The sequence below is a fragment of the Amblyraja radiata genome, chromosome 5, assembly GCF_010909765.2.
Source record: "Amblyraja radiata isolate CabotCenter1 chromosome 5, sAmbRad1.1.pri, whole genome shotgun sequence".
Classification (NCBI taxonomy): domain Eukaryota; kingdom Metazoa; phylum Chordata; class Chondrichthyes; order Rajiformes; family Rajidae; genus Amblyraja; species Amblyraja radiata.
The window spans coordinates 48629032-48653318 of record NC_045960.1 but is presented as its reverse complement, the minus strand read 5'-3'; the positions used below and the strand labels follow the sequence as shown (position 1 = coordinate 48653318).

Genomic DNA, 24287 nt, shown 5'->3' with positions numbered 1-24287 from the left:
GAATGCTTCAATCCATAAGAACTGAACATTTCTTTCAATTCTCTTAATCTTTAAGAAAGTTATGGGCTTTTGACTGTCCTCGATCACAGCTTTTGTGTTAAGTCAATGGAAAAGCAATAGGGAACAAGATGCTAATTTCCGAGTATGAAAATGGCCATAACCTTTTTAATACTAAAGATATGAAAGTGAATTAGGTGATAAATTAAACTAATAATGCTGCTGATTTTAACATTTTCAAAGCACACTGCTCTCAGAGTAGTCTAGACTTGGACATATACCATCGCTACTTTGACATCCAGGAACTCCCTCCATTATAGCAGAGTGGGAGAATCTTCATCAGCTTGATCAGGGGATGATTGAATGATGAGCGTTTGATGGCTCTGGGCCTGTACTAATTGTGGTTTAGAAGGATGAGCTGGAGACCTCATTGACACTTACTGAATAATGAAAGGCCTGGATAGAGTGGATGTGAAGAGGATGTTTCCACTATTGGGAGGGTCCAGAAGGCATAACTTCAGAATAAAAGGATGCACCTTTAGAAAGGTGATGAGGAGGAATTTCTGTAACCACAGGATGTTGAATCCGTGGAATTAATTGCCATAGACAGCTGAGGAGGCCAAATCATTGAGTATTTTTAAAGTGGAGATAGGCAGGTTTTTGATTAGTAAGCGTGTAAAAGGTTACTGGGAGAACCAAGGAGAATGGGCTTGAGAGGGAAAGATAGATCAGCCATGAATGCATAGCGGAGTAGACCCGATGGGCCGAATGGCCTAATTCTGCTCCCTTGACTTGAATTTATGACTATTACAGTTCAAGAAGGTAACTCACCACCAGCCTACTCCTGCACCTATTGTCTATTGTTAGCCGATCAAGAAGAAAAACAGGTGTCATTGCCGTTGATGACAACTTCTCGAAAGACGAAGAAATTAAAAAATTGCTTTCCCATAAGCCGTGAAGTGGCCCTGCCATAAGCATAAGTGGACCTACTGTACTCCCCGAGTTTATTTACAGAAGATAAAGCACTTAGTCTTAGATCACGAAAATACATTGTTCGTGATCTCTTTGGCCAAATCATTACATTCATTAGAATTTAGCAGTAGAGGGTCATTGAGAAAGAGATTGTTGGCCTGTTCTGCGGCACTGGCACCAGATCATTTTCAGCCCTCTGCATTTTAATAACTTAGTGAAGGATTTTACTGGCCACATTGATTTGTCGCTGTTCAGTGAATGCTCTGCCTGAATGGAATATATAATCCATTGGACACTCAGACTCTGGCCATCAATGCTCATTACTAAATGAACATAGTACTTTTCTTTGACACTAATAATAACAGTATTCAAGGGGTTATGTAGAATTAGGGGATATGTAAAATGTAAAATTTTATTTTATGAGCTTTGTTGTACGTACATTGGTTAGTAAAATTGTTGTACTTAATCAGTCCTTGACTTTTATGAAGGGAAGCCACATGATGTGCAAACGACAATGTGGAATTATTATTTCCATTATAATCAAATAGCATAATTCTGGAGGTATATTCCCACTGCATATTATACAGTTGAATTTTTGTGTTCAAAGAGAAAATCTTTAAAAGGTTTCTTAAAGCATCTTGAAGCTAACAGTTTGCTTATAATTTGGCCCCTCCATTCAGAGAAGCAAAATAGCAAGAAATGATGCAGGAATATTGGGCTGAAATCTCCAGCTGAGCTGTCAATTCAGAGGCAGTAATAATGCAACCATCACATAACCACCAAGTTCGAATTGCTATGTCACTGCAGCACTTGCTGTTCGAATTCACCATTCAAAAATGTACCCATCCATTTGTTTCACTAAAATATACTTTTATTCTTCTGACATTTCAAAGATAATTGTTTTATTTTATCTTGCTGCATTTGCTGCAGCAGATTGTTATTTGGGAGTAAAATATGAATCAGGACCTCGAGAAGCCAACAACACATTCTATAACAATCCATTGGGATGTGTAGAGAATGTTTGAAAATGTTACACTTATCAGAATCTTGACAGATCAGACCAACTTGTCTCGTCCAGGAATACTGTCTGGACTGGTGATGGCACTCTTCAGGATGAGCCAAAAATCAGGATGCTGTTATTTGAGAAACTATGTGTAACTTGCCAATGATACGCTGTGCTTTTATTACATCACAAAAAGTTACTGAATTGAAAGTCGTTTTTTTCTCCAAATTTCATCAATGTCTTGGAACCATTTTATTTCAATCTGAAAAAAATGGCTTTCAAAATGTGCTAGGCTTTTACTATTTAGGATTTATGACTCAATATATGGAATTAATAATAATGCTGCTGCATGCGACGGATATCTTTTCAGAAAATATATTGATCATTAGTTGCTATGTGTGAAAAATAATTGCTGAAATTAAATAGGCATTCTGATCACAGGCTCATAATACGTTCACAAGATAAATTTATGATTATTTGTGCAAGAGATGAATAAATTATTTTTGATGGGAGAGCAGTACCTCTTCAACATGACTGAATTTTAGTTTAAGAATGATTACGTGATCATAAGTCTCTCTCATTTATTGAAATAAGCACAACCCAAGAAACTTGTTATCTGTGACAGACTGGAAAGAAGCTCAGCACGATGTTACTTGGTTACTTAATATTCTATTCACACAAGTATGTTTTTGCTTCTGAGTGCTCAAGGAACAGTAATGACTTTTCATCAGAAAGCTGCTTTTCAACATTCGCCCATAGGAAATATCTGCTGAATAGAAACTCCAAAAGATGAACATATTGCTCTGCATCTAACGTTTCACTGTAATGCTGGTGGAATTGTAATGGGGAAGGATATCCATAAACTGACGGGATGCATCTTGGTCAGAGTCATTTCAGTGATAATGGTGTGCTGCTGCTTGGTCACTTGACAGTCCACTTGGACAAAGAATGTACAACACTGCCCACTGTACTCCTAAGACTAATATGAAAATTCCTGTTGCAAGATACTTGTCATGATGGGTTTACGTGTAGTATATATAGCAATTAAATAGTAGAAGTTTAGGAATTTTTCCACTCTTGCCAACAAATCCCAGATTTGTTAGGATTCCTGCCATTCAAATTATTACTAATGTAAAGTAGGTAGACAAAGGTGTAGATAGAACAGCTGCCTCACAATGCTAGAGACACAGGTTTGATACTGACCTTGGGTGCTGCTGATTAGAGTTTGCATATTCTTCCTGCCAATGCGTGGGTTTCCTCCAGTTTTCTCCCACGTCCCGGAGATGTGAGGGTTTGTAGGTTAACTGGCCACTGTAAATTACCCCTAGAGTGTAGGGAATGGATACACCAGTGGGATAATTTAGAACTAGGTTGGGAGGTCGCAGTGGAGTTGCAGTTGTATAAGACGTTGGTGAGACCGCATTTAGAGTATTGTGTTCAGTTCTGGGCACCGTGTTATAGGAACGATATCATCAAGCTTGAAAGGGTTCAGAGAAGATTTACAAGGATGTTGCCAGGACTAGAGGGTCTGAGCTTTAGGGAGGTTGAATAGGCTGGGTCTCTATTCCATGGAGAGTAGGAGGATGAGCGGTGATCTTATAGAGGTGTGCAAGATCATGAGAGGAATAAATCGGGTGGATGCACAGAATCTCTTGCCCAGAGTAGGGGAAATCGAGGACCAGTGGACGTAGGTTCAAGGTGAAGGGGAAAAGATTTAATAGGAATCTGATGGGGAACCTTTTCATACAAAGGGTGGTGGGTGTATAGAACAATCTGCCAGAGGAGGTAGATGAGGCTGGGACTATCCCAATGTTTAAGAAACAGTTAGATAGATACATGGATAGGAAAAGTTTGGAGGGATATGGACCATACGCAGGCAGGTGCGGCTAGTGTAACTGGGACATGTTGGCCGGTGTGGGCATGTTGGGTCAAAGGGCCTGTTTCCATATTGTATCACTCTATGACTCTAACTAATGTGAACAGGTGGTTAATGACCAGAATGGACATGGTGATCAAAAGGACCTGTTTCCAAGTTGTATCTTTCAATCAATTGCACTGTTGTAGTCCTCCGATCAAATATTTGAAAAGGTAAGGTTTTTACAAACTATTCTTGTAAAAATTCTCAAAAAATTACGTCTTGTTCAGTGAGATATTGCTGACAGTTTAAATGGCATATTAAGTCATTACAACTACTGAACAACCTATCTGGCTTCTCTTGTCTTTTTATATTTCACTTTCATTTGTTATTTTTCTTTATTTTGCATTCCATAAAACTATAAAATGTGGAAGGATATCTGTGAGATTTTTTTAGGGTGTTTAACATAATTACATGAAGACATAACTGCAGAGGCTGGAATCTACAACAACAATTTAACACTGGAAGAACTCAATGGGTCAAGCAACATCTGTGGAGGCAACAGGTGTATGTCAATGTTTGTGTTTACACCCTGCATCAGGTCTCAGAGGCAGCAGGAATGATTGCCGGTATAAAGCAGTATGTAGGCGGATGGGATACAAGAGGTAGGTGGAAGCAGATGGGGAGGGTTAAGGGTCTGTCCCACTTGCCGATTTTTTCGGCGACTGCCAGCATCATTGACTGACGTATCAGGTCACTGAAAAATACGCGGCGTGATGCGGTGTGATGACGTATGACGCGGAAGTGTCGCAACATTTTTTTTTGCGCTGCTGGATTTTGAAATGTTCAAATTCTTTTGGTGACACTGATATGATGCCGGCAAAATCGCCAAGTGGGACAGGCCCTTAGGTACAGATGGAAGCAGGTGAGGTGGGTGTAGGAGATTGGAGGGGATGAACAAAAGGAGAAGAAAACTAGATGGACAGGTGAGTGTGCATGCAGGGGTGTGGGTTATCTGAAATTGGACAATTCAATATTCATACCATTGAGTTGTAAGTTACCCAAGTAGGATATGAGACGTGAATTGGCCAAGATAGACTGGCAATTGGTTCTTAAAGGGTTGACGGTGGATATGCAATGGAAGGCATTTAAAGACTGCATGGATGAACTACAACAATTGTTCATCCCAGTTTGGCAAAATAATAAATCAGGGAAGGTAGTGCATCTGTGGATAACAAGGGAAATCAGGGATAGTATCAAAACAAAAGATGAAGCATACAAATTAGCCAGAAAAAGCAGCCTACCAGAGGACTGGGAGAAATTCAGAGTCCAGCAGAGGAGGACAAAGGGCTTAATTAGGAAAGGAAAAATAGATTATGAAAGAAAACTGGCAGGGAACATAAAAACTGACTGCAAAAGTTTTTATAGATATGTGAAGAGAAAAAGATTAGTTAAAACAAATATAGGTTCCTTGCAGTCAGAAACAGGTGAATTGATCATGGGGAACAAGGACATGGCAGACCAATTGAATAACTACTTTGGTTCTGTCTTCACTAAGGAAGACATAAATAATCTGCCGGAAATAGCAGGGGACCGGGGGTCAAATGAGATGGAGGAACTGAGTGAAAGCCAGGTTAGCCGGGAAGCGGTGTTAGGTAAATTGAATGGATTAAAGACCGATAAATCCCCAGGGCCAGATAGGCTGCACCCCAGAGTTCTTAAAGAAGTAGCCCCAGAAATAGTGGATGCATTAGTGATAATTTTTCAAAACTCTTTAGATTCTGGAGTAGTTCCTTAGGATTGGAGGGTAGCTAATGTAACCCCACTTTTTAAAAAGGGAGCGAGAGAGAAAACGGGGAATTACAGACCAGTTAGTCTAACATCGGTAGTGGGGAAACTGCTAGAATCAGTTATTAAAGATGGGATAGCAGCACATTTGGAAAGTGGTGAAATCATTGGACAAAGTCAGCATGGATTTATGAAAGGTAAATCATGTCTGACAAATCTTATAGAATTTTTCGAGGATGTAACTAGTAGAGTGGATAAGGGAGAGCCAGTGGATGTATTATATCTCGACTTTCAGAAGGCTTTCAACAAGGTCCCACATAAGAGATTAGTATGCAAACTTAAAGCACACGGTATTGGGGGTTCAGTATTGATGTGGATAGAGAACTGGCTGGCAGACAGGAAGCAAAGAGTAGGAGTAAACAGGTCCTTTTCACAATGGCAGGAAGTGACTAGTGGGGTACCGCAAGGCTCAGTGCTGGGACCCCAGCTATTTACAATATATATTAATGATTTGGACGATGGAATTGAATGCAACATCTCCAAGTTTGCGGATGACACGAAGCTGGGGGGCAGTGTTAGCTGTGAGGAGGATGCTAGGAGGCTGCAAGGTGATGGATAGGCTGGGAGAGTGGGCAAATGCATGGCAGATGCAGTATAATGTGGATAAATGTGAGGTTATCCACTTTGGTAGCAAAAACAGGAAAGCAGACTATTATCTGAATGGTGGCCGATTAGGAAAAGGGGAGATGCAACAAGACCTGGGTGTCATGGTACACCAGTCATTAAAAGTAGGCATGCAGGTGCAGCAGGCAGTGAAGAAAGCGAATGGTATGTTAGCATTCATAGCAAAAGGATTTGAGTATAGGAGCAGGGAGGTTCTACTGCAGTTGTACCGGGTCTTGGTAAGACCACACCTAGAGTATTGCGTACAGTTTTGGTCTCCTAATCTGAGGAAAGACATTCTTGCCATAGAGGGAGTACAGAGAAGGTTCACCAGACTGATTTCTGGGATGTCAGGACTTTCATATGAAGAAAGACTGGATAGACTCGGCTTGTACTCGCTAGAATTTAGCAGATTGAGGGGGGATCTTATTGAAACCTACAAAATTCTTAAGGGGTTGGAGAGGCTAGATGCAGAAAGATTGTTCCCGATGTTGGGGAAGTCCAGAACAAGGGGTCACAGTTTAAGGATAAGGGGGAAATCTTTTAGGACCGAGATGAGGAAAAAATTTTCACACAGAGAATGGTGAATCTCTGGAATTCTCTGCCACAGAAGGTAGTTGAGGCCAGTTCATTAGCTATATTTAAGAGGGAGTTAGATGTGGCCCTTGTGGCTAAAGGGATCAGGGGGTATGGAGTGAAGGCAGGTACGGGATACTGAGTTGGATGATCAGCCATGATCATATTGAATGGCGGTGCAGGCTCGAAGGTCCGAATGGCCTACTCCTGCACCTAATTTCTATGTTTCTATGTTTCTATGAAATGTTGTTCTTCAAATTTGCTCTTCTCAATTCTGATGGGTGTGCAACTCTGACAGAGGTTGCTTGATATCCTGCTCTCATAATCTTGTACACAGGTAAACCTTGACAGCAATTGCTCACTGTCTACTCTGTAAAGGAATTCATCATAGTTGAAAGAAATCTGATCCTCCTCACCTGAAGTCAACTGGAGTCAGAGGTTAGCAATCCGAGGCAGGGTTTCTAGCTAATTACTTTCCTACCTTTGTCAAAGTTCAAGTTCAAGTTCAAGTTAGTTTATTGTCATGTGTCCCTGTATAGGACAATGAAATTCTTGCTTTGCTTAAGCACACAGAAAATAGTAGGCATTTACTACAAAACAGATAAATGTGTCCATATACCATGATATAAATATATACACACATGAGACACAAAGGGCATCTACTGATTGCATTACTGCACAAGGTAAGGCATCTGTGATTCCCAATGTTTATTGGCACCATCTGTTAAGGTTGTAGATGGCCAAATGTACCACAGCACGGAATAAAATTTAATTGGTGAATTTTGAACCCAATTTTGTTAACATTTTACAGGATTAACTAGAGAAAAACCTCAACATGAGATTTCTTGAACTATTTATAATATCAGAACCAAGCAAAACCCCTCTTCAGAAGCAGCGGACAGTGGCAGTAAAATAACCGGAAACATCATATTCCTGATAGGCTCTACAAATATTCTATTAATGTCCAAAATTTATACAACAGATATGAATCTGGTTTTAATCTATTTGTCATTCTTTAGACACTGGAAAAGTAGATAAATGATTCACTGATAGGCATCTTTCGTAAATATTTTTAAACTAAGAGTTTAGAGTGCAGAAGAAAAGTATATGAAATGCTTACCTTCATAGGTTGCAATATTGAGTATAAGAATCAGGACTTAGGTTAGACCGCATTTGGGGTATTGTGCGCAGTTCTGGACATCCCATTGCAGTAAGGATGTTCATGTTTTGGTGAGAGTACAGAAGAGGTTTACTAGAATGCTACCTGGTTTAGAGGGGACTAGCTATAAGGAGAGATTGGACAAACTTGGCTTGTTTTCACTGGAACATCAGAAGTTGAGCGGAGATAAAATATAATTATATAAAATTATGAAAGGCATAGATAAGGTAGACAGTCAGAACATTTTTTCCAGGGTGTAAATGGCAAAGATTAAAGAGCATAGCTTTAGAGGGCAAAGTTTAAAGGAGACTAGACCAATTGGGACCCGTTGGGTCCCGTCCCCTCAATGCGCAATTGCGAGGGGAGGGGCGGCCTGTGGCATCACACACACACTAACCAATCTCTCTCACACACACACTAACCACCTCTATTGATATTATATTAATATTATTAATTCACTCCTTTTACCCCATGCCCTGCCGTATCCACACGCATAGCCCCCAACTCGCAGGCACGGCTAGAGAGGGAGGGGGATAGAGAGAGAGGGACACAGAGGCACAGAGAAGGACACAGGGGCACAGATAAGTACACAGAGGGACACAGAGGCACAGAGAGGGACATATAGGCACAGAGACGGACACAGAGGCACGGAGAGGGACACGGAGGCACGGAGAGGGACACGGAGGCACGGAGAGGGACACAGAGGCACGGAGAGGGACACAGAGAGGGACACAGAGGCATAGAGAGGGGCATAGAGGCAGGGGACATAGCTGCCTTTTGGAGCTGGGGTTTCCGGGTGTCCGCTGCCTTTTGGGGCTGGGCTTTCAAATTTGCGGCGTCTTTTGAGCGGGTGGCCCTACTGCTGCGAGCGGGCGGACGGTCAAAAGCAGCATAGGGCCGGCCGATCGTGGCTTCCGCGATGGGAAGCACACCAACCTGCGTGACAGACGATCGGGAGGGAGAGATGGAGAAGGGGTCGTCCCCCATGAGGGCCATAGATCGCCACAAAAGGCGTCACGATTCCCCATGTCCCTGCGATCAACGCAGGAATTGCAGGTCTCCATAGATGGCATCTCCCAGAGGGCCACCTTCCCATCGCGCTGCCCCACGCCCGCGCGACGATAACGGCCGCCGCCATGTTCTTGAACCCGAGCCACAGCACGAGCATACTTCATGTTCAGCGGCTGGGCTGTGGGCGGGGCTGGGTGCTGCGCTGCGGACGGCCGGGCGAGTGCTAGTCGACAGCGAGTTGGGAGGCGAAAAATTAACTGTCAGTCGGGGGGTGGGAAGGGGGGGGGGGGGGTTAACATTAATGACTCGCTTTAATCCAGACCCCGGAGGGGGGGGGGGGGGGGGGGGGGGTCAGGGCTGCTGTGCTGGAAGGGCTCCTGTGAGCGAGAGGAGCCATTGTGACGTCACCCAACTCGTTAGATTTATTAAATATGTCAGATTACTGAATCAAATTTACAGATGAGAGGATTTTTGAAATCACAATGTAAATCTCTACTGGAATATGTAACGATGTCACCGTTACCGCGTAGGGTTTTCAAGGAGATGTGAATCAAAGAAAATGTACAAGCAAACATCCCCACAAGCAAACATTTAAGATCAGAGTTGTATAAGTTACTAGACCAAGTGCAGACCCGTTGGGTCTGTTTCCCCAACGGCGTTTGCGGGGGGGGGGGGCTGAGGCATCACACTCACATTAACCACCCCCCAAACACACAGGTGGGGGGAGGGGGGATGAGAAGAGGGGAGGGAGGGGAGAGGAGGATGAAACGGGACAGATTTGGGAGGGAAAGGAGAGCGGGGTAGGGGGTGAGAGAGGGGGATGGGGAGAGAGATGTGGGTGAGGGGGGGGGGGATGGGGAGGGAGGGGAGGGAAGGGGAGAGGGGTTGGTGGAGAGAGGGGAAAGAGTGGGGAGGGAGAGTGGAGGGGGAAGGGGCGAGAGAAGTGAAGTGAAAGAGAGGGAGGAGAGAGGGATGGGGAGGGGAGAGAGATGTGGGGGGGAGGGATGGGGACGGAGAGGAGGAGGGAGGGGTAAGAGTGTGGAGGGAGGGGGTAGAGTGTGGAGGGAGGGGGAGAGATGTGGGGGGAGAGGGGGGAAAGAGTGGGGAGGGATAGTGGGAGGGGGGAGAGGTGGAAGAGTGGGGAGGGTCAGAGGGGTAGGGGGAAGGGGAGAGGGGAGGGAGGGGGAGAGAGAGGGGTGGGGGAGGGAAAGGGGTGGGGTGAGGGAGAGAAGTGGAAGAGTGGGGAGGGAGGGGTAGGGGGAGTGGTGGAAGAGGGACAGAGGGGTAGGGGGAAGGGGGCGGGGGGAGAGTGGGAAGGGGATAGGGTAGAGAGTAAAGGGGGGTGGGGGAGAGAGGGATGGGTGGGAGAGGGAGAGGGGTGAGAAGAGGGAAACTTAGAAACATAGAAATTAGGTGCAGGAGTCGGCCATTCGGCCCTTCGAGCCTGCACCTCCAGTCAATATGATCATGGCTGATCATCCAACTCAGTATCTTGTACCTGCCTTCTCTCCACACCCCCTGATCCCTTTAGCCACAAGGCCCACATCTAACTCCCTCTTAAATATAGCCAATGAACAGGCCTCAACTACCTTCTGTGGCAGTGAATTCCAGAGATTCACCACTCTCTGTGTGAAAAATGTTTTTCTCATCTCGGTCCTAGAAGATTTTCCCCTTATCCTTAAACTGTGACCCCTTGTTCTGGACTTCCCCAACATCGGTTTCTATAAGATCCCCCCTCAATCTTCTAAAATCTAGCGAGTACAAGCCGAGTCTATCCAGTCTTTCTTCATATGAAAGTCCTGACATCTCAGGAATCAGTCTGGTGAACCTTCTCTGTACTCCCTCTATGGCAAGAATGCCTTTGAGCATTGGGCATTGTGACATCACACAATGGAACGTTCACCATGGGCTGGGGCTCATGGGGGGGAGAGAGGGGGGGGAGAGAGTAGTGGGTGAGGCGGGGCAGCAGCTAGCAGGGGGCCCAAGCAAGGCCCAGAGCGATCTGAGGACCAAAGATCCTATAGCGAGCTGCTGACGATCAGCGTTACAGTCGATCGGGCCGGGGAGACGGAGAGGAGGTCATCCCCTGTGACGGGTAGAGAGGAGAGGGGTGAGAGCGACAGAGGAGAGGGGAGTAGGTGAGAAGAGAAGGGGGGGGGGGAGGTGTAGTGGAGCCGGGCGAGTGAGTGGGCTACGAAAACCGGAGAGAGATAGAACCGACCTGACTCTCTGGAAACCCGCAGCTGGAGTGAGCTGGCAGGGGAGGGGCGTGACTTCACAAGCTTCACAAGAGGAGAAAGCTCTTCAGCGGGTGAGTGCCGTGACCTCGGGATCTGAAGAACTTTCTCATTCTTTCTGCGCCTTTTGAAGAACAGCGGGGGGGAAGGGGGTATGAGTTGTCGTGGGGAAAGAGATGGGGGAAAGAGGAGGAGGAGAGGGGAGAGGATTAAGGAAGCGGGGAGCGTACCTGGTTGCGCATTGAAAATCTGTGCAGCTGGTCGCGAGGAACAAAGGCATTGTGACGTCAGCAGCTGGCCAGCGGCGATATTTGAAAAAAACAGTCTGTTTGGTGAACAATTTTGGTGAAAATTTCAGGAAATAATGGACCAAATGTACAGATGAGGGGATTTCTAAAATCATAAGGTAAATCGCTACTGAAATGTGTAAAAATGTCCCCGTTTTTTCGTCTGGTTTTCGCGGAGATACGTTTCAAAGGCAAAATTACACACAACCACACACACACACACGCATGCACACACAGTTTTAAAAGTATATAGATATGATATGATGTGCGGGGCAACTTCTCTTTACACTGAGAGTCGTGGGTACCTGAAACATGATGTCAAGAACAACTCTTATCTGCCTGCACATAATCCATATTCCGCTTTTCTCTGTACATCTATATCATGACATCTGTATCTGCCCATCTAAAAGTTTCTTAAATGACACTATTGTAACTGCCTCAACCAACAGCCCGGCAGCTTACTCCAGGCATTCACCACCCTTTGTGTAAAAAACTTTGTCCCGCACAGCTCCTTTAAACTTTGCCCCTCTCAACTTCAACCTATGCCCTCTAGTATTTGATTATTCCATTCTGGGAGAAAGGTGTTGACTGTCTACGTCTGTCATAATTATATATTTCTATCAGGTCTTCCCGCAATCTTTAGTATTTTAAAGAAAATGATCCAAATCTGTCCAACCTCTCTCCCTGTTGGTAATACCCCTTAATCCAGTTGAGATTCTGGTAAACCTCCTCTGCACCCATTCCAAAGCTTCTACATCCTTCCTGTAATGGGATGAACAGAAAAGCATGACATATTCCAAATGCAGCTTAACCAACGTCCTATCAAGCTGTATCATGACTTCCTTAGTAGGAAAAAACTATAGATGCTGGTTTAAATCGAAGGTAGACACAAACTGCTGGAGTAACTCAACGGGACAGGCAGCATCTCTGGAGAAAAGGAATGGGTGACGTTGCAGGTCGACACTCTTCTTCAGACTCAAGAAGGGTCTCAACGTGAAACGTCACCCATTCCTACTCTCCAGAGATGCTGCTTGTCCCGCTGAGTTACTCCAGCAGTTTGTGTCTACCTTCATGACTTCCTGACTTGTATACTCAATGCCCCAACCTATGAAGGCAAGCATACCATATGCCTGCTTTACCACTCTACATGGTGAGTTGACATTTTCAGCGAGTTATGCACTTAGACCCCAGGATCCCCCTGTGCATGAATGCCATTAAGGGTCAGGCCATAAATTGTATATATTCTCCCCAGGTATGTAGCATCAGGGTTGGCAAGGTAGGCAGTGCCTACCATGACTACATTTATAAAACTGTAATTATTAAATATAAATAGTTAAGATTTCCAATTCATTTACTGAATTCAGTATTTAATATTAAATGGTTATTATTTTAATAATCGATCTTAAGTAGTCATAATTCTCCCGTGCCTTTTATCCGCAGTACATGCAATACGCGTAACTATGTTCGACTCACGTGCTGCGGACGCTCCTTCACTTACAACGGGCAATAAAGGCAGCTGAAATCCTGCCTTTGCACCGTGGACTGTGCACAAGGTGCTGCGCATGCCCACGGCAGAGGAGACCAATCTGCACATGCGTGTTTTTTAAAGATTTTTTAAAAACCGACTGACTGCCTACAGGACCGATCTGCGCATGCGCGGTTTTATAATTTTCTGTGCATGTGTGGATTTTCACGATTTTTAAAGGTCGACTGACTGCCCAGTGCCTACCCTGAGTAATTACACACAGCACGTGCCTGATTCTCCCCTTATATTCAACCTCCCAAAGTGCAACACCTCACACTTGCTTGGATTAAACTCCATCTGTTTTTTTCTCCACACATTTCTGTAGCTGATCTGTATCCTGCTGAATAACTGGACAGCCTTCCTCACAGTCCGTGACCCCAGCAATCTTGTCGCTATCTACAAACTTACTAACCAACCCGTCCACGTCCAAATCATGTACATATATCACTTACAGCTGAGGTCCCAGCACAGATACCTGCAGAACTCCACTGGTCACGGATCTCCAGCCTGAATATCATCCTTCCGCCACAACTCTTACTGTCTTCTATAGTCAGCCAGTTCTGAACCTATACGATCTAAGTCACTGTTAATCCTGTACATTATAATCTTCTGGATCAGCCTACCATGTGGGACTTTTATCGAATACCCTACTAAAATCTATGTAGACCACATTCACTGCCTCACCAACAATCACCTTCGTCACCTCCACAATAAACGTGATCAAGTTAGTAAGACATAACCTGATGTGTACAAAGTCATGCTGACTGTCCCTAACTAAACCATTCTCATCCAAATGGAAGTAAATCCTCTCCTGAAGACTCCTCTCCAATAACCTTCCAACTGTCTTACAAAGAGCATGAGCATAGGACATAAGGTGCCAACCTCTTCATTGATCCCTGGAATTAAAAACAGGCAAACATTTTCGCCAATTATTGAATACATTTCCAGATACTCAGTTCCATTGAATTTAATGGAAATAAATGTTCATGGGAGAGAACACCTAGCAGAAGATGTCTATGAACAATTAGCATTTGCTAACACGGCAAATTTCTTTCCAATATGCTCAGCTGATTCTCCTCAGTTGTATCGCAGGTGGGTAATTTTCAGAAGTCACTGGAGAGCATTTTGAAGCAGGAAAGTAGTTGATCATTCTAGTTCTTTGTAAATTGGGAATGGTGAAGCTAATCGTGTTATCCCTTAGCCGAGCGTAGATCCTACAGCATAAATTTATTACTCAGTGTTTGGGTATACACAGTCAATTAGCAAGCTTCCGAATACTAATTCCATCAGGAATGGCAAGGCATTAAATTACATTTCTGCATTTCAACAACACAGTAAATTATCTTACAGACAATGGAATCCGATGCAATTTCTAGTGAAACAAACTTGACAGAATACCAACATGTTATTTTAATTTTGATCTGAAAAATAATCTTTCTGTTGTATCTGCAGCCAAGCCATCAGGCACATAATTCACTTACCTTTTCCCAGTAAAAGTTCAGGTTAATCTCTGATGCCCCCCAAAATATTACAGCTCTATTAAATTTAATTTACTTACCTTGTAGTGGAAAAGGAACAACCCACAAAACAGACTGTAAATATCTGCTGTTAATAGGGAGAGGTTGACAGCAGTGGCACTGCTTCTTTTAATGACGATAGGCATGAAGCTGTACAGACCAAACATACAGGCACTGAAGCCAACATACAGCAGCCCTGGAAAAGAGAGCAAGAAAGATATTATTTCTTTTTCAAATTAAAAATAGAAATGCAAATTGTTTCACTTCAAAAGCTTTGAAACCAGCAAAAATTGTCAACGACTCACTATCACGCTGCTCAGTCAGTGGTTCCTATAGGAATGATTGTCAACAAAACAACACAAGCATTGCACAGCAGCAGAGTGCTGTCTCACAGTGCCAGAGACCTGGGCTCGAACCTGACTAGGGGTGCAGACTGTGTGGAGTTTGTGACTGCGTGGATTTTCTCCCGGATCTCCAAAAGACGTGCAAACATGCCATTTGCTTACCTATTTACTTGGGAACAAATAATATAGGATCAATGTGCAGATTTATTCTTTTGTATAAAAGCTCACTTTTAGTTGTGACAAATGCTTCTAAGATATCTGTATATCAGTTATGGGTTTCAAGAATTTTAAAGGGAAATGGAAAATAGCGCTGTCATGGGGTGAAAGGACTTTAAAAGAAATCTGAAAGTAAATGATTTTACTGTAGTTATAATCTGAAATGAAAATGTTCTTAATTGAAGTCTTCATGAGCCTCAATATTTTTAATGTGGTCTATTTTTTTGGCTCGTTTGGCCAACAATGAGAATCCATTTGATGAACAGGATGAAAAATTACTTGTCTGAGTGATTCCTGTATTTTTAATACATGAAAAGACAACAAGCATTCTCTAAAAACCTTAAGACATTTTTTAGGTAGGAAGTATGCCCTCATTATATTGATAACACGTTTTTCTAATATCTAAACTTTTTGAAGGAAGTGATGCAATGGGTTTTCAGTTTTTTGACATGACTTTGCATTCAACCAAATCTGATAGTTCATAGATAGAAGTGGCCTCATTCCGGACCAGAGAGAGAATGGGCACACATCAGTTCCATTTCTAATTTAATAATCTAGGTTATAAAGAAAGAAACATTTGTTACAAACTCAAACTATTACTTCTATATTGAACAGTGTCTTGTGCCATCTACCTCATTCAGACTATCTTTAAATTGGATTTTACCTTACACCAAACGTTATTGCCTTCATCCTGTATATGTACACTGAGGATGGTTTGATTGTAATCGTGTATAGTCTTTTCGCCGCCTGGATAGGACTCAACAAAAAAGCTTTTCACTGCACCTCTGTACTAGAAACATAGAAAATAGGTGCAGGATTCAGCCCTTCATTGTGATCATGGCTGATCGTCCCCTATCAATAACCCGTGCCTGCCTTCTCCCCATATCCCTTGACTCCACTAGCCCCTCGAGCTCTATCTAACTCTCTCTTAAATCCATCTAGTGACTTGGCCTCCACTGCCCTCTGTGGCAGGGAATTCCATAAATTCACAACTCTCTGGGTGAAAAAGTTGTTTCTCACCTCAGTCCTAAATGACCTCCCCTTATCACCAGAGCCCTATACAACAGCAGAAGAACCTCTTTACTCCTATACTGAAATCCTCTTGTTATGAAAAGTGACAATAAACTAAACTAAGCTACTCTATTTCCAGCACCATCGACTCATCTAACACTGGTATGTTCCAGGGATCCGTCAGCCCTCCTTAGCACTTCTTATTAGTCTATTTTGGGCTGACTGATGTTTCAGGACCAAACCTCAGGAATGCCCAGGCACAACAAGCAGCAGGACCATTAGGAGCTGAGCTGATCCAAATATTTGCCAAATGACTTTAGATCAGATATCCTGGATAATCATGTGAACTGCATGAAGTGACTATCTTATTGTGTTTCCCACCAACCCAGCTGGTTTGCAATGGATGTTTCCGCCTGACAACATAGTCGATATTGGAAATGTACTTTGCATGCAATTATGGAATGATCTTGCTTGCTGCCATTCTGAGCACAGTATATTAAAGTGCAAGGGTACTGCTTACTCCTCTCTAATCCCCAGGGTTCATCCATCAGCTCATAAGTACCCAGGCACAACATTTTCTTGGCAATAGAAACATAGAAAATAGGTGCAGGAGTAGGCCATTCGGCCCTTCGAGCCTGCACCGCCATTCAATATGATCATGGCTGATCATTCAACTCAGTATCCTGTACCTGCCTTCTCTCCATACCCCCTGATCCCTTTAGCCACAAGGGCCACATCTAACTCCCTCTTAAATATAGCCAATGAACTGGCCTCAACTACCTTCTGCGGGAGAGAATTCCACAGATTCACCACTCTCTGTGTGATAAAAGTTTTCCTCATCTCGGTCCTAAAAGATTTCCCCTTTATCCTTAAACTGTGACCCCTTGGTCTGGACTTCCCCAACATCGGGAACAATCTTCCTGCATCTAGCCTCTCCAACCCCTTAAGAATTTTGTACGTTTCTATAAGGTAAGAGAGAGCAAAGTAATTCATATGTTTTTTGCACAAAATAATAAATTCAATGTCAAACTGAGGTGTACTTACATAGGTTTGACTTGTGGAATTGATGAAAACAGATGTTATATTGGATGGCCACTAGGTATAATTTTCTATTAACTATCGAGTCACCTTAATGATGTGGTAATGTGGTAGAATCCGATGCACTGCCAAGCCCCAAGCATGAGTTTAATTTACTAATGCTGCTCAAGTGCATTGATAACGCACCAGTTGTGTGTCATTTTTCATGTATATATTTAAAAGAAATGCAAAATTATATATTTTTTTGTCACAACTATAAAAATTTTAAAAAATACACTGCATAAAAATTACACTGGCTCTGGAGAGGCTCCAGAGGAGGTTTGCAAGAATGATCCCAGGAATGAGTGGGTTAACATATGATGAGCGTTTGACAGCACAGGGCCTACGCTCGCTGGAGTTTCGGATAAAGGGAGTCCTTATTGAAACTTACCGAATAGTGAAAGGCTTGGATTGAATGGATGTGGAGAGGATGTTTCCACTAGTGGGAGAGTCTAGGACCAGAGGTCATAGCCTCAGAATTAAAGGACGTTCCTTTAGGAAGGAGGTGAGGAGGAATTTCTTTAGTCAGAGGGTGAGAATGTGTGGAATTCTTGGCCACAGAAGGCTAAGTCAATGGATATGTTTTAAGGCTGAGATAGATAGATTCTTGATTAGTACTGGTGTCAGGGGTTATGGGGAGAAGGCAGGATAATGGGGTTTGGAGGAAGAGATAGATCAGCCATGACTGAATGAGACGATGGGTTGAATGGCCTAATTCTGCTCCTATTACTTATGTCCTTATAATCAACCACCAACAGATCTTAGCACATTGACAATAATAACCTCAATTAGCATCTTGGAAATGCCTTGCAAGGACATAAACAATGATATTGTTGTTTAGGCCAGAAGTGGAAATTAGACTAAATTATTAATAGTAAATCCTCTTTATGAAAGAAAACAGTTGTAATTAATCCTCAGTTGCAAGTGATAAATGTGGAATATAGTTGGAGGTGTATGTTGAACTCTGCGTTCATATTTATATGTATTCTGCAAGTGAGCAGTCAAAATATTGTCATTTGTCGAAATATTCTTTAAAATCGTCTTATCCTTTAACAAATTTTGATAAGACTCCTGTGAAACACACTGGGAAATGTAAAAGGAAATTACGATAAAAGCCTAAGATTGGATCGTTTCTTCAGTATTACATGTTCCAATGTTCACGGAGCAATATTTAATTCAGTTTATTGTTTAGTAAGTGATAATTTATTGAATTACTGGCTTATTTTTTATCTCTAACGCAATGCCCTCATTAAGATCTTTATCTGTCCCAACATTTGTTCCATCAAGTAGAAACTCGTTCTTTATTCGTTGTCCTCTAAGTAATGCATGCACGGTGGCGCAGCGGTAGAGTTGCCACCTTATAGCGCCAGAGACCTGGGTTAGATCCCGACTATGGGTGCTGTCTGTACGGAATTTGTACGTTTTCCCCGTGACTGTGTGTGTTTTCTCTGAGATATTCGGTTTCCTCCCACACTCCAAAGACGTACAGGTTTGTAGGTTAATTGGCTTGGTATAAATGTAAATTGTCCCTAGTGTGTGTAGGATAGTGTTAATGTGCGGGGATCGCTGGTTGGCGTGAACTCGGTGGGCCGAAGGGCCTGTTTCCACTCTGTATCTCTAAACTAAACTAAACTAATGCAAAGGTGGCATTGTACACATTTAAATATGGGCAATGCTGAACAATTATCTACCTCTTTGATGATCCTCAGATTATCCTTGATCGGACTTGATCGGCTTTACCTTGCACTAAACGTTATTCCCTTAATACGGATCTATACACTGCAAATGGATCGATAGTAATCACGTATTGTCTTTCTGCTAACTGGTTGGCATGCAACAAAAACCTTTCACTGTACCTCAGTACACGTGACAATAAATTACGCTAAACTAAACCTTCGATCCACCATTCACGATCATGGCTCATCTTCAAACTCAGCTCCTCATTTTCTATTATTCCCTTAATATCTGAAAATCTACTGATCCCTATTTACACATATAATGTAGACAAGTACAACACAGGAATGGACTAAAATGTCTGTGCTGAACATAATGCCAAAATAAACTAAGCCTACACATGATCCATGCACCATCCATTTAGTACCAAACCAATGACTTAGCCTCCCCAGGTCTTTTGCGTAGAGTATTCCACAGAACCCCCAACTCTATGATCAGGAGAAATGTCTTCATTAATTCTAAATACCCCACCCGTTAATCTGAGATTGCAATCGATGGCTCTAGGCTCCTCAGACCAGGGAAACATCCTCAGTGCATCAATTCTGTTGAGCCTGTAAATTAGAACAGGGCACTTCCATATGCTATTCACACATGCTTGATATTTGCCCAGCATCAGGCATGCCATCACTTGCATAGATTCACGCTTCCATTCATTCTGTAGGAAGCTCCACTCTATGACCTTTATGGAATAGTCTCAGTTGAACCAGGAGCACATTGAACAGGTGTTTTGCTTTTCTATTTAATGGGACTGTACTGGCATCAGAAGATCTGAATATGTAGTGACTGCAGAGAGTCCAAACATCTTCCTCCACTCAACTACGCGCATTGGACTTTGTCCATGGAGCTGATGTACTATAATGCTGAGACGTTCTATTCTGCACTCTGCATCTTCCTCTTTGCTCTATTGTACCCGAGTTTGATTCAATTGTATTTATTTTATAGAATTATCTGATCTGATTAGACAGCATGCAAAACAAAGCTTTTCACCGTACCTCAGTGCACTTGACAATAATAAACATAAACCTAATAGACAAGGGCTAGGCTTCACCGTTGGCTCCTTGCAGCAGTGAGCTCTCCAACTGCAGTAGCCGAACAGCCATACAACTACCAGGACTGCAGTGAAAAGCATTGATCTCCTCAAGATGAGATTTCTTTGCTTGAAGCAATCTTGGGCTGCTCTTCAGAGGAGTCAACCAGAAATGTAAATTCCATTGCAATGTGCTGCATGATGCACAGCAATCTTGTATCAAGCACCACGTGGTAATGAAGACAGCAGCCACAATCAGACAAAGACGAACATGGATCCCCAGAGCCCAGTATTCAGGAGGCAGAGCCTGAAGGAGCAGCGGAAAGCAGCAGCCTGGTCATGTCCCTGGCCAATATTCACCTCAGCTTTTTGCTAAGTGGCAAGGGAAGCCGAGGACGCAAGTCCTTAATAGAAAGACAATTTTCCCAAGGAACCTGCAAAATATAATTCCCAATGTAAATTCCAATCCTTAATACCAACTTGATCCTCCAATATTCAGCTGGGAGAAGCCCGAGGAGGCATCAAATGCTTCACACTCTGCTGCGTATGGCCACCTGCACTGAATGCAGCATGTGATTGAACAAACCTCTGTGCTTTGTTCCATTTTAATGGTTTGCTGTAACGTAGCTGTGTCTCCTGATAAATGGCATTTTTTTTAAAGAACTCACTCTGCAATTTATTTATGCCACTGGTGCAGCTGGTAGACCTGCTGCCTCACAGCGCCAGCGACTCAGGTTCAATCCCCATCCATGTTCACCCTGTGATAGCGTGGGTTTCCTCCCACATCACAAAGATGTATAGGTTTGTACGTTAATCATTCTCTGTAATTTGCCTGCAGGGTGAGTGATGGACTTGTTGGCCATTGTTTCCATGCTGCATCCTTCAATCAATTAAACTGGTCAGAAGTTGCATCTGGAATTGTCTGGAATTGTCCAGACCTCTTCTAAACTGAACGTTGGCCAATTTGCCTTTTTTTTTTAAAATAAAAAAAGGGGGTTCCAATTGGACGTTAGGACTAAATACAGCTAGATCTTAAAAACACCAAAGTGAGTTCAATTGAATTTCTAGGCAATTGTGCTCTTTGTTAAAAACTTCTATACATGTTACTTTCAGTCACAGTAAACACTTGTATCATTATTTTGTTTCAGGGGAAGACAAGAGGAGAGCTGAAGGTCAGAGTACACTTCTTCTTATAGCCTCTGACCTATAAATCCTTCTTGTTATTCACAAACTTTAAAAAGCCCAGCCATCAAAAATGAATGAAAAGAGGATAAAAGTAAAATTCTCACCTATCTGCCAATCCCATGGTACCTTTAACAATTCCTTATGTTCTATTATAGCCCTGTAATAAAAAAAGTTAAAATGATTCATTTATTTTGCACTTCAGTCAATAGGATACTTGCCTCATACCTGCCCCTAGAAGAGTAATTCAGCTGCATAAACATCCAACAAATAGTTCTATGAGCAGTACATAGTTAATCATATTGAACGTTAGCACTTGGGGCAATTAAATACACTTGACGTTATCCAACAATGGTTAGATACAGTCATCTATGCACTAAATAGTAGAATTGCTTCAAAACATTTTTCATAAACAACATTGGTATATTTGTTTAAAGCATGTTGTGTAATGTCCTATCAATCATTTCCGGATAAATAAGCCTGGAATATAGTTTCAGAAATGACAAAAACTGGTGGTCACAAAAGAAAAACAGGGTGGAAATTAACTTAAATAAATAAAAACATGTCTTCCAATTTTAGCCCATGAATTATTTCAGATTTGGTGACCTGGATTTTGAAGGGAATTGTGGCATTTAGTCATCAAATTTTTCATTGCTTATGTGCGCAGCCCAAATTAAAGCCCAGCTCCAGGTTAGACCTTATGCCCAGACACCTAACCAACTGCTTTCACGGGAGGGAAGAAGCAGAAAGGGACTTAAATAATGAGTCCTCTTGTGGGCCTGTCCCACTTAGGTGATTTCTCAGCGGACTGCCAGCAACTGTCAAATTGCCGGCAGTCGCCGGAAAAAACGGCAACTAGAACGGCGACTGAGTTGAACGCACACACACAAACACATCGCTTCTTTCATGAGCCCGTTATGCAGGCGGGGGCTACAGCAGGCGGGGGAAGCGCTGTCTAAAGAATTCACACGGTGCAAAGCCAAGGTGAAACAGACACACACAGAAGGTTGGCGCTGTAAAAAGACAGCTAAAGCACAGTGTACGGTAAGTCCTTTAAAATAGGAGGGGAGAGGGGGGAGAAGGGGGGAGAAGGAGTGGAGGCAACTTTTAAGAAGCCAGAGGTACACGCTGTGAAGTTCGGCAGACATTTAACATTACCAGTTGGTTATCCTTGATTCTGAAAACTACTGCTTGCCTTTTTTTCCCCAATGAGCCAATGAAATTCACCGGTCAGCACTGGCTACAACCTACGAGAACCTCCAACCTCCTGGCAACGCATTAGGACCTCCTGGCGACCCACCAACGGCACGAGAATTTTCGCTGCTCTCCATGGCGGCTTCATTCTAGTTGCCGCTAATTTTTCAACATGTTGAAAAATTCACAGTGACCATAATGAGGCCGCGACTAGTTTCTCACGACCATGAAGGCGACTCCCCGGCAACCACATGCGAACATGTGGCGACTGCTTATTCTCCTGCAGTCGCCTAAAAAGTCGCCTAAGTGGGACAGACCCATAAATTTAGTAATAACAAGGAACTGCAGATGCTGGTTTATACCAAAGATAGAAATAAAATTCTGGAGCAACTCAGCGAGTCAGGCAACATCTCCGGCAAAAAACGATAACTAACATTTTGGGTCTGAACCCTTCTTCTGACTGTTTGCAGGGAGGAGCGGGGGGAAAACTGTGAGAGAAGAGGAGGCCGCACAAATCACAGCCGGCAATAGATAACATCGGCCCTGATAGGCATATTGTTGGTTTAGATTTTTTTATTGTTTGAAAGTACTTCAACAATTTTATTTAAATGAAGAAATATAGATATCTTTTTAATGGTCTTACATTGTTTTTAATGGGCCCTGATAGACCTGGCCTTGCTGCTGTCCGTGTCCACCCATTCGCAGCGACCTGATCTAATAAAGAGCCATTAACTATCTCTCCCCGTGAAAGAGTGTGCCTCTGACCTGGAGCTGGCCACTACCAGTGTACAGGCCAATGTTGACAATAATTTATCAAATATGTAATATTTGTAATTTTTTTTAAACTAGTAATTACAATTGTATATTAAATTGTATATTAAAGACATAAAATAATCCATTATATAAAACAATATCATTTTATTTTAATCTCTGTTGTTCAACATTTTAAGATGTCGTAGAACGCGTTTTAAAAAATATTTTGCCTCAGTTAAGAAACAACCAGTTTAGCGGAAAAATCTTCACTCAAGACCCAACATGTAGGGGAGAGAGAAGAAAAAGAAAATAAACAGAAAATAAGAGGTGGTGGGTTTCTTAAATGTGTATATTTTAATGCTAGGAGTAATGTAAGAAAGGTGGATGAGTTTAGAGCCTGGATTGACACCTGGAAGTATGATGTTGTGGCGATTAGTGAAACATGGTTGCAGGATGGCTGTGATTGGAAACTAAATATTACAGGATTTTGTTGCTTCAGGTGTGATAGAATTGGAGGGGCAAGAGGTGGAGGTGTTGCATTGCTTGTCAGGGAAGATATTACAGCAGTGCTTTCGCAGGATAGATTAGACGACTCGTCTAGGGAGGCTATTTGGGTGGAACTGAGAAATGGGAAAGGTGTAGCAACCTATTATAGACCGCCTAATGTGGAGCAAGAATTGGAAGAGCAAATATGTAAGGAGATAGCAGATATTAGTAGTAAGCACAAGGTAGGGATTGTGGGACATTTCAATTTTCCACACATAGACTGGGAAACACATTCTGTAAAAGGGCTGGATGGTTTGGAGTTTGTAAAATGTGTGCAGGATAGTTTTTTGCAGCTATACATAGAGGTACCTACTAGAGAAGGGGCAGTGCTGGACCTCCTGTTAGGAAATGAGACAGGTCAGGTGGCGGAGGTATGTGTTGGGGAGCACTTCGGGTCCAGTAATCACAATACCATTAGTTTCAATATAACTATGGAGAAGGTCAGAACTGGACCAAGGGTTGAGATTTTTGATTGGCTACCTTTGAGGAGATGCGAAAGGATTTTAAAGGAGTGAATTGGGACATTTTGTTTTATGGGAAGGAAGTAGTAGAGAAATGGAGGACATTTAAAGGTGACATTTTAAGAGTACAGAATCTTTATGTCCCTGTTCGG

At 42.7% G+C, this 24287-nt stretch overlaps 1 protein-coding gene across 1 annotated transcript in view; it reads right to left on the bottom strand.

Moving 5' to 3' along the window:
• slc35f1 (solute carrier family 35 member F1) overlaps nucleotides 1-24287 on the bottom strand; it is a 267278-nt gene that overhangs the window by 22777 nt on the left and 220214 nt on the right. The window contains exons 6-7 of the mRNA XM_033021169.1: nucleotides 21289-21341; nucleotides 14632-14786 (exon numbers count right to left, since the gene is read on the bottom strand). Of these exons, the coding sequence (XP_032877060.1) occupies nucleotides 14632-14786; nucleotides 21289-21341 (208 nt within the window). The remainder of the gene's footprint in view (nucleotides 1-14631; nucleotides 14787-21288; nucleotides 21342-24287) is intronic.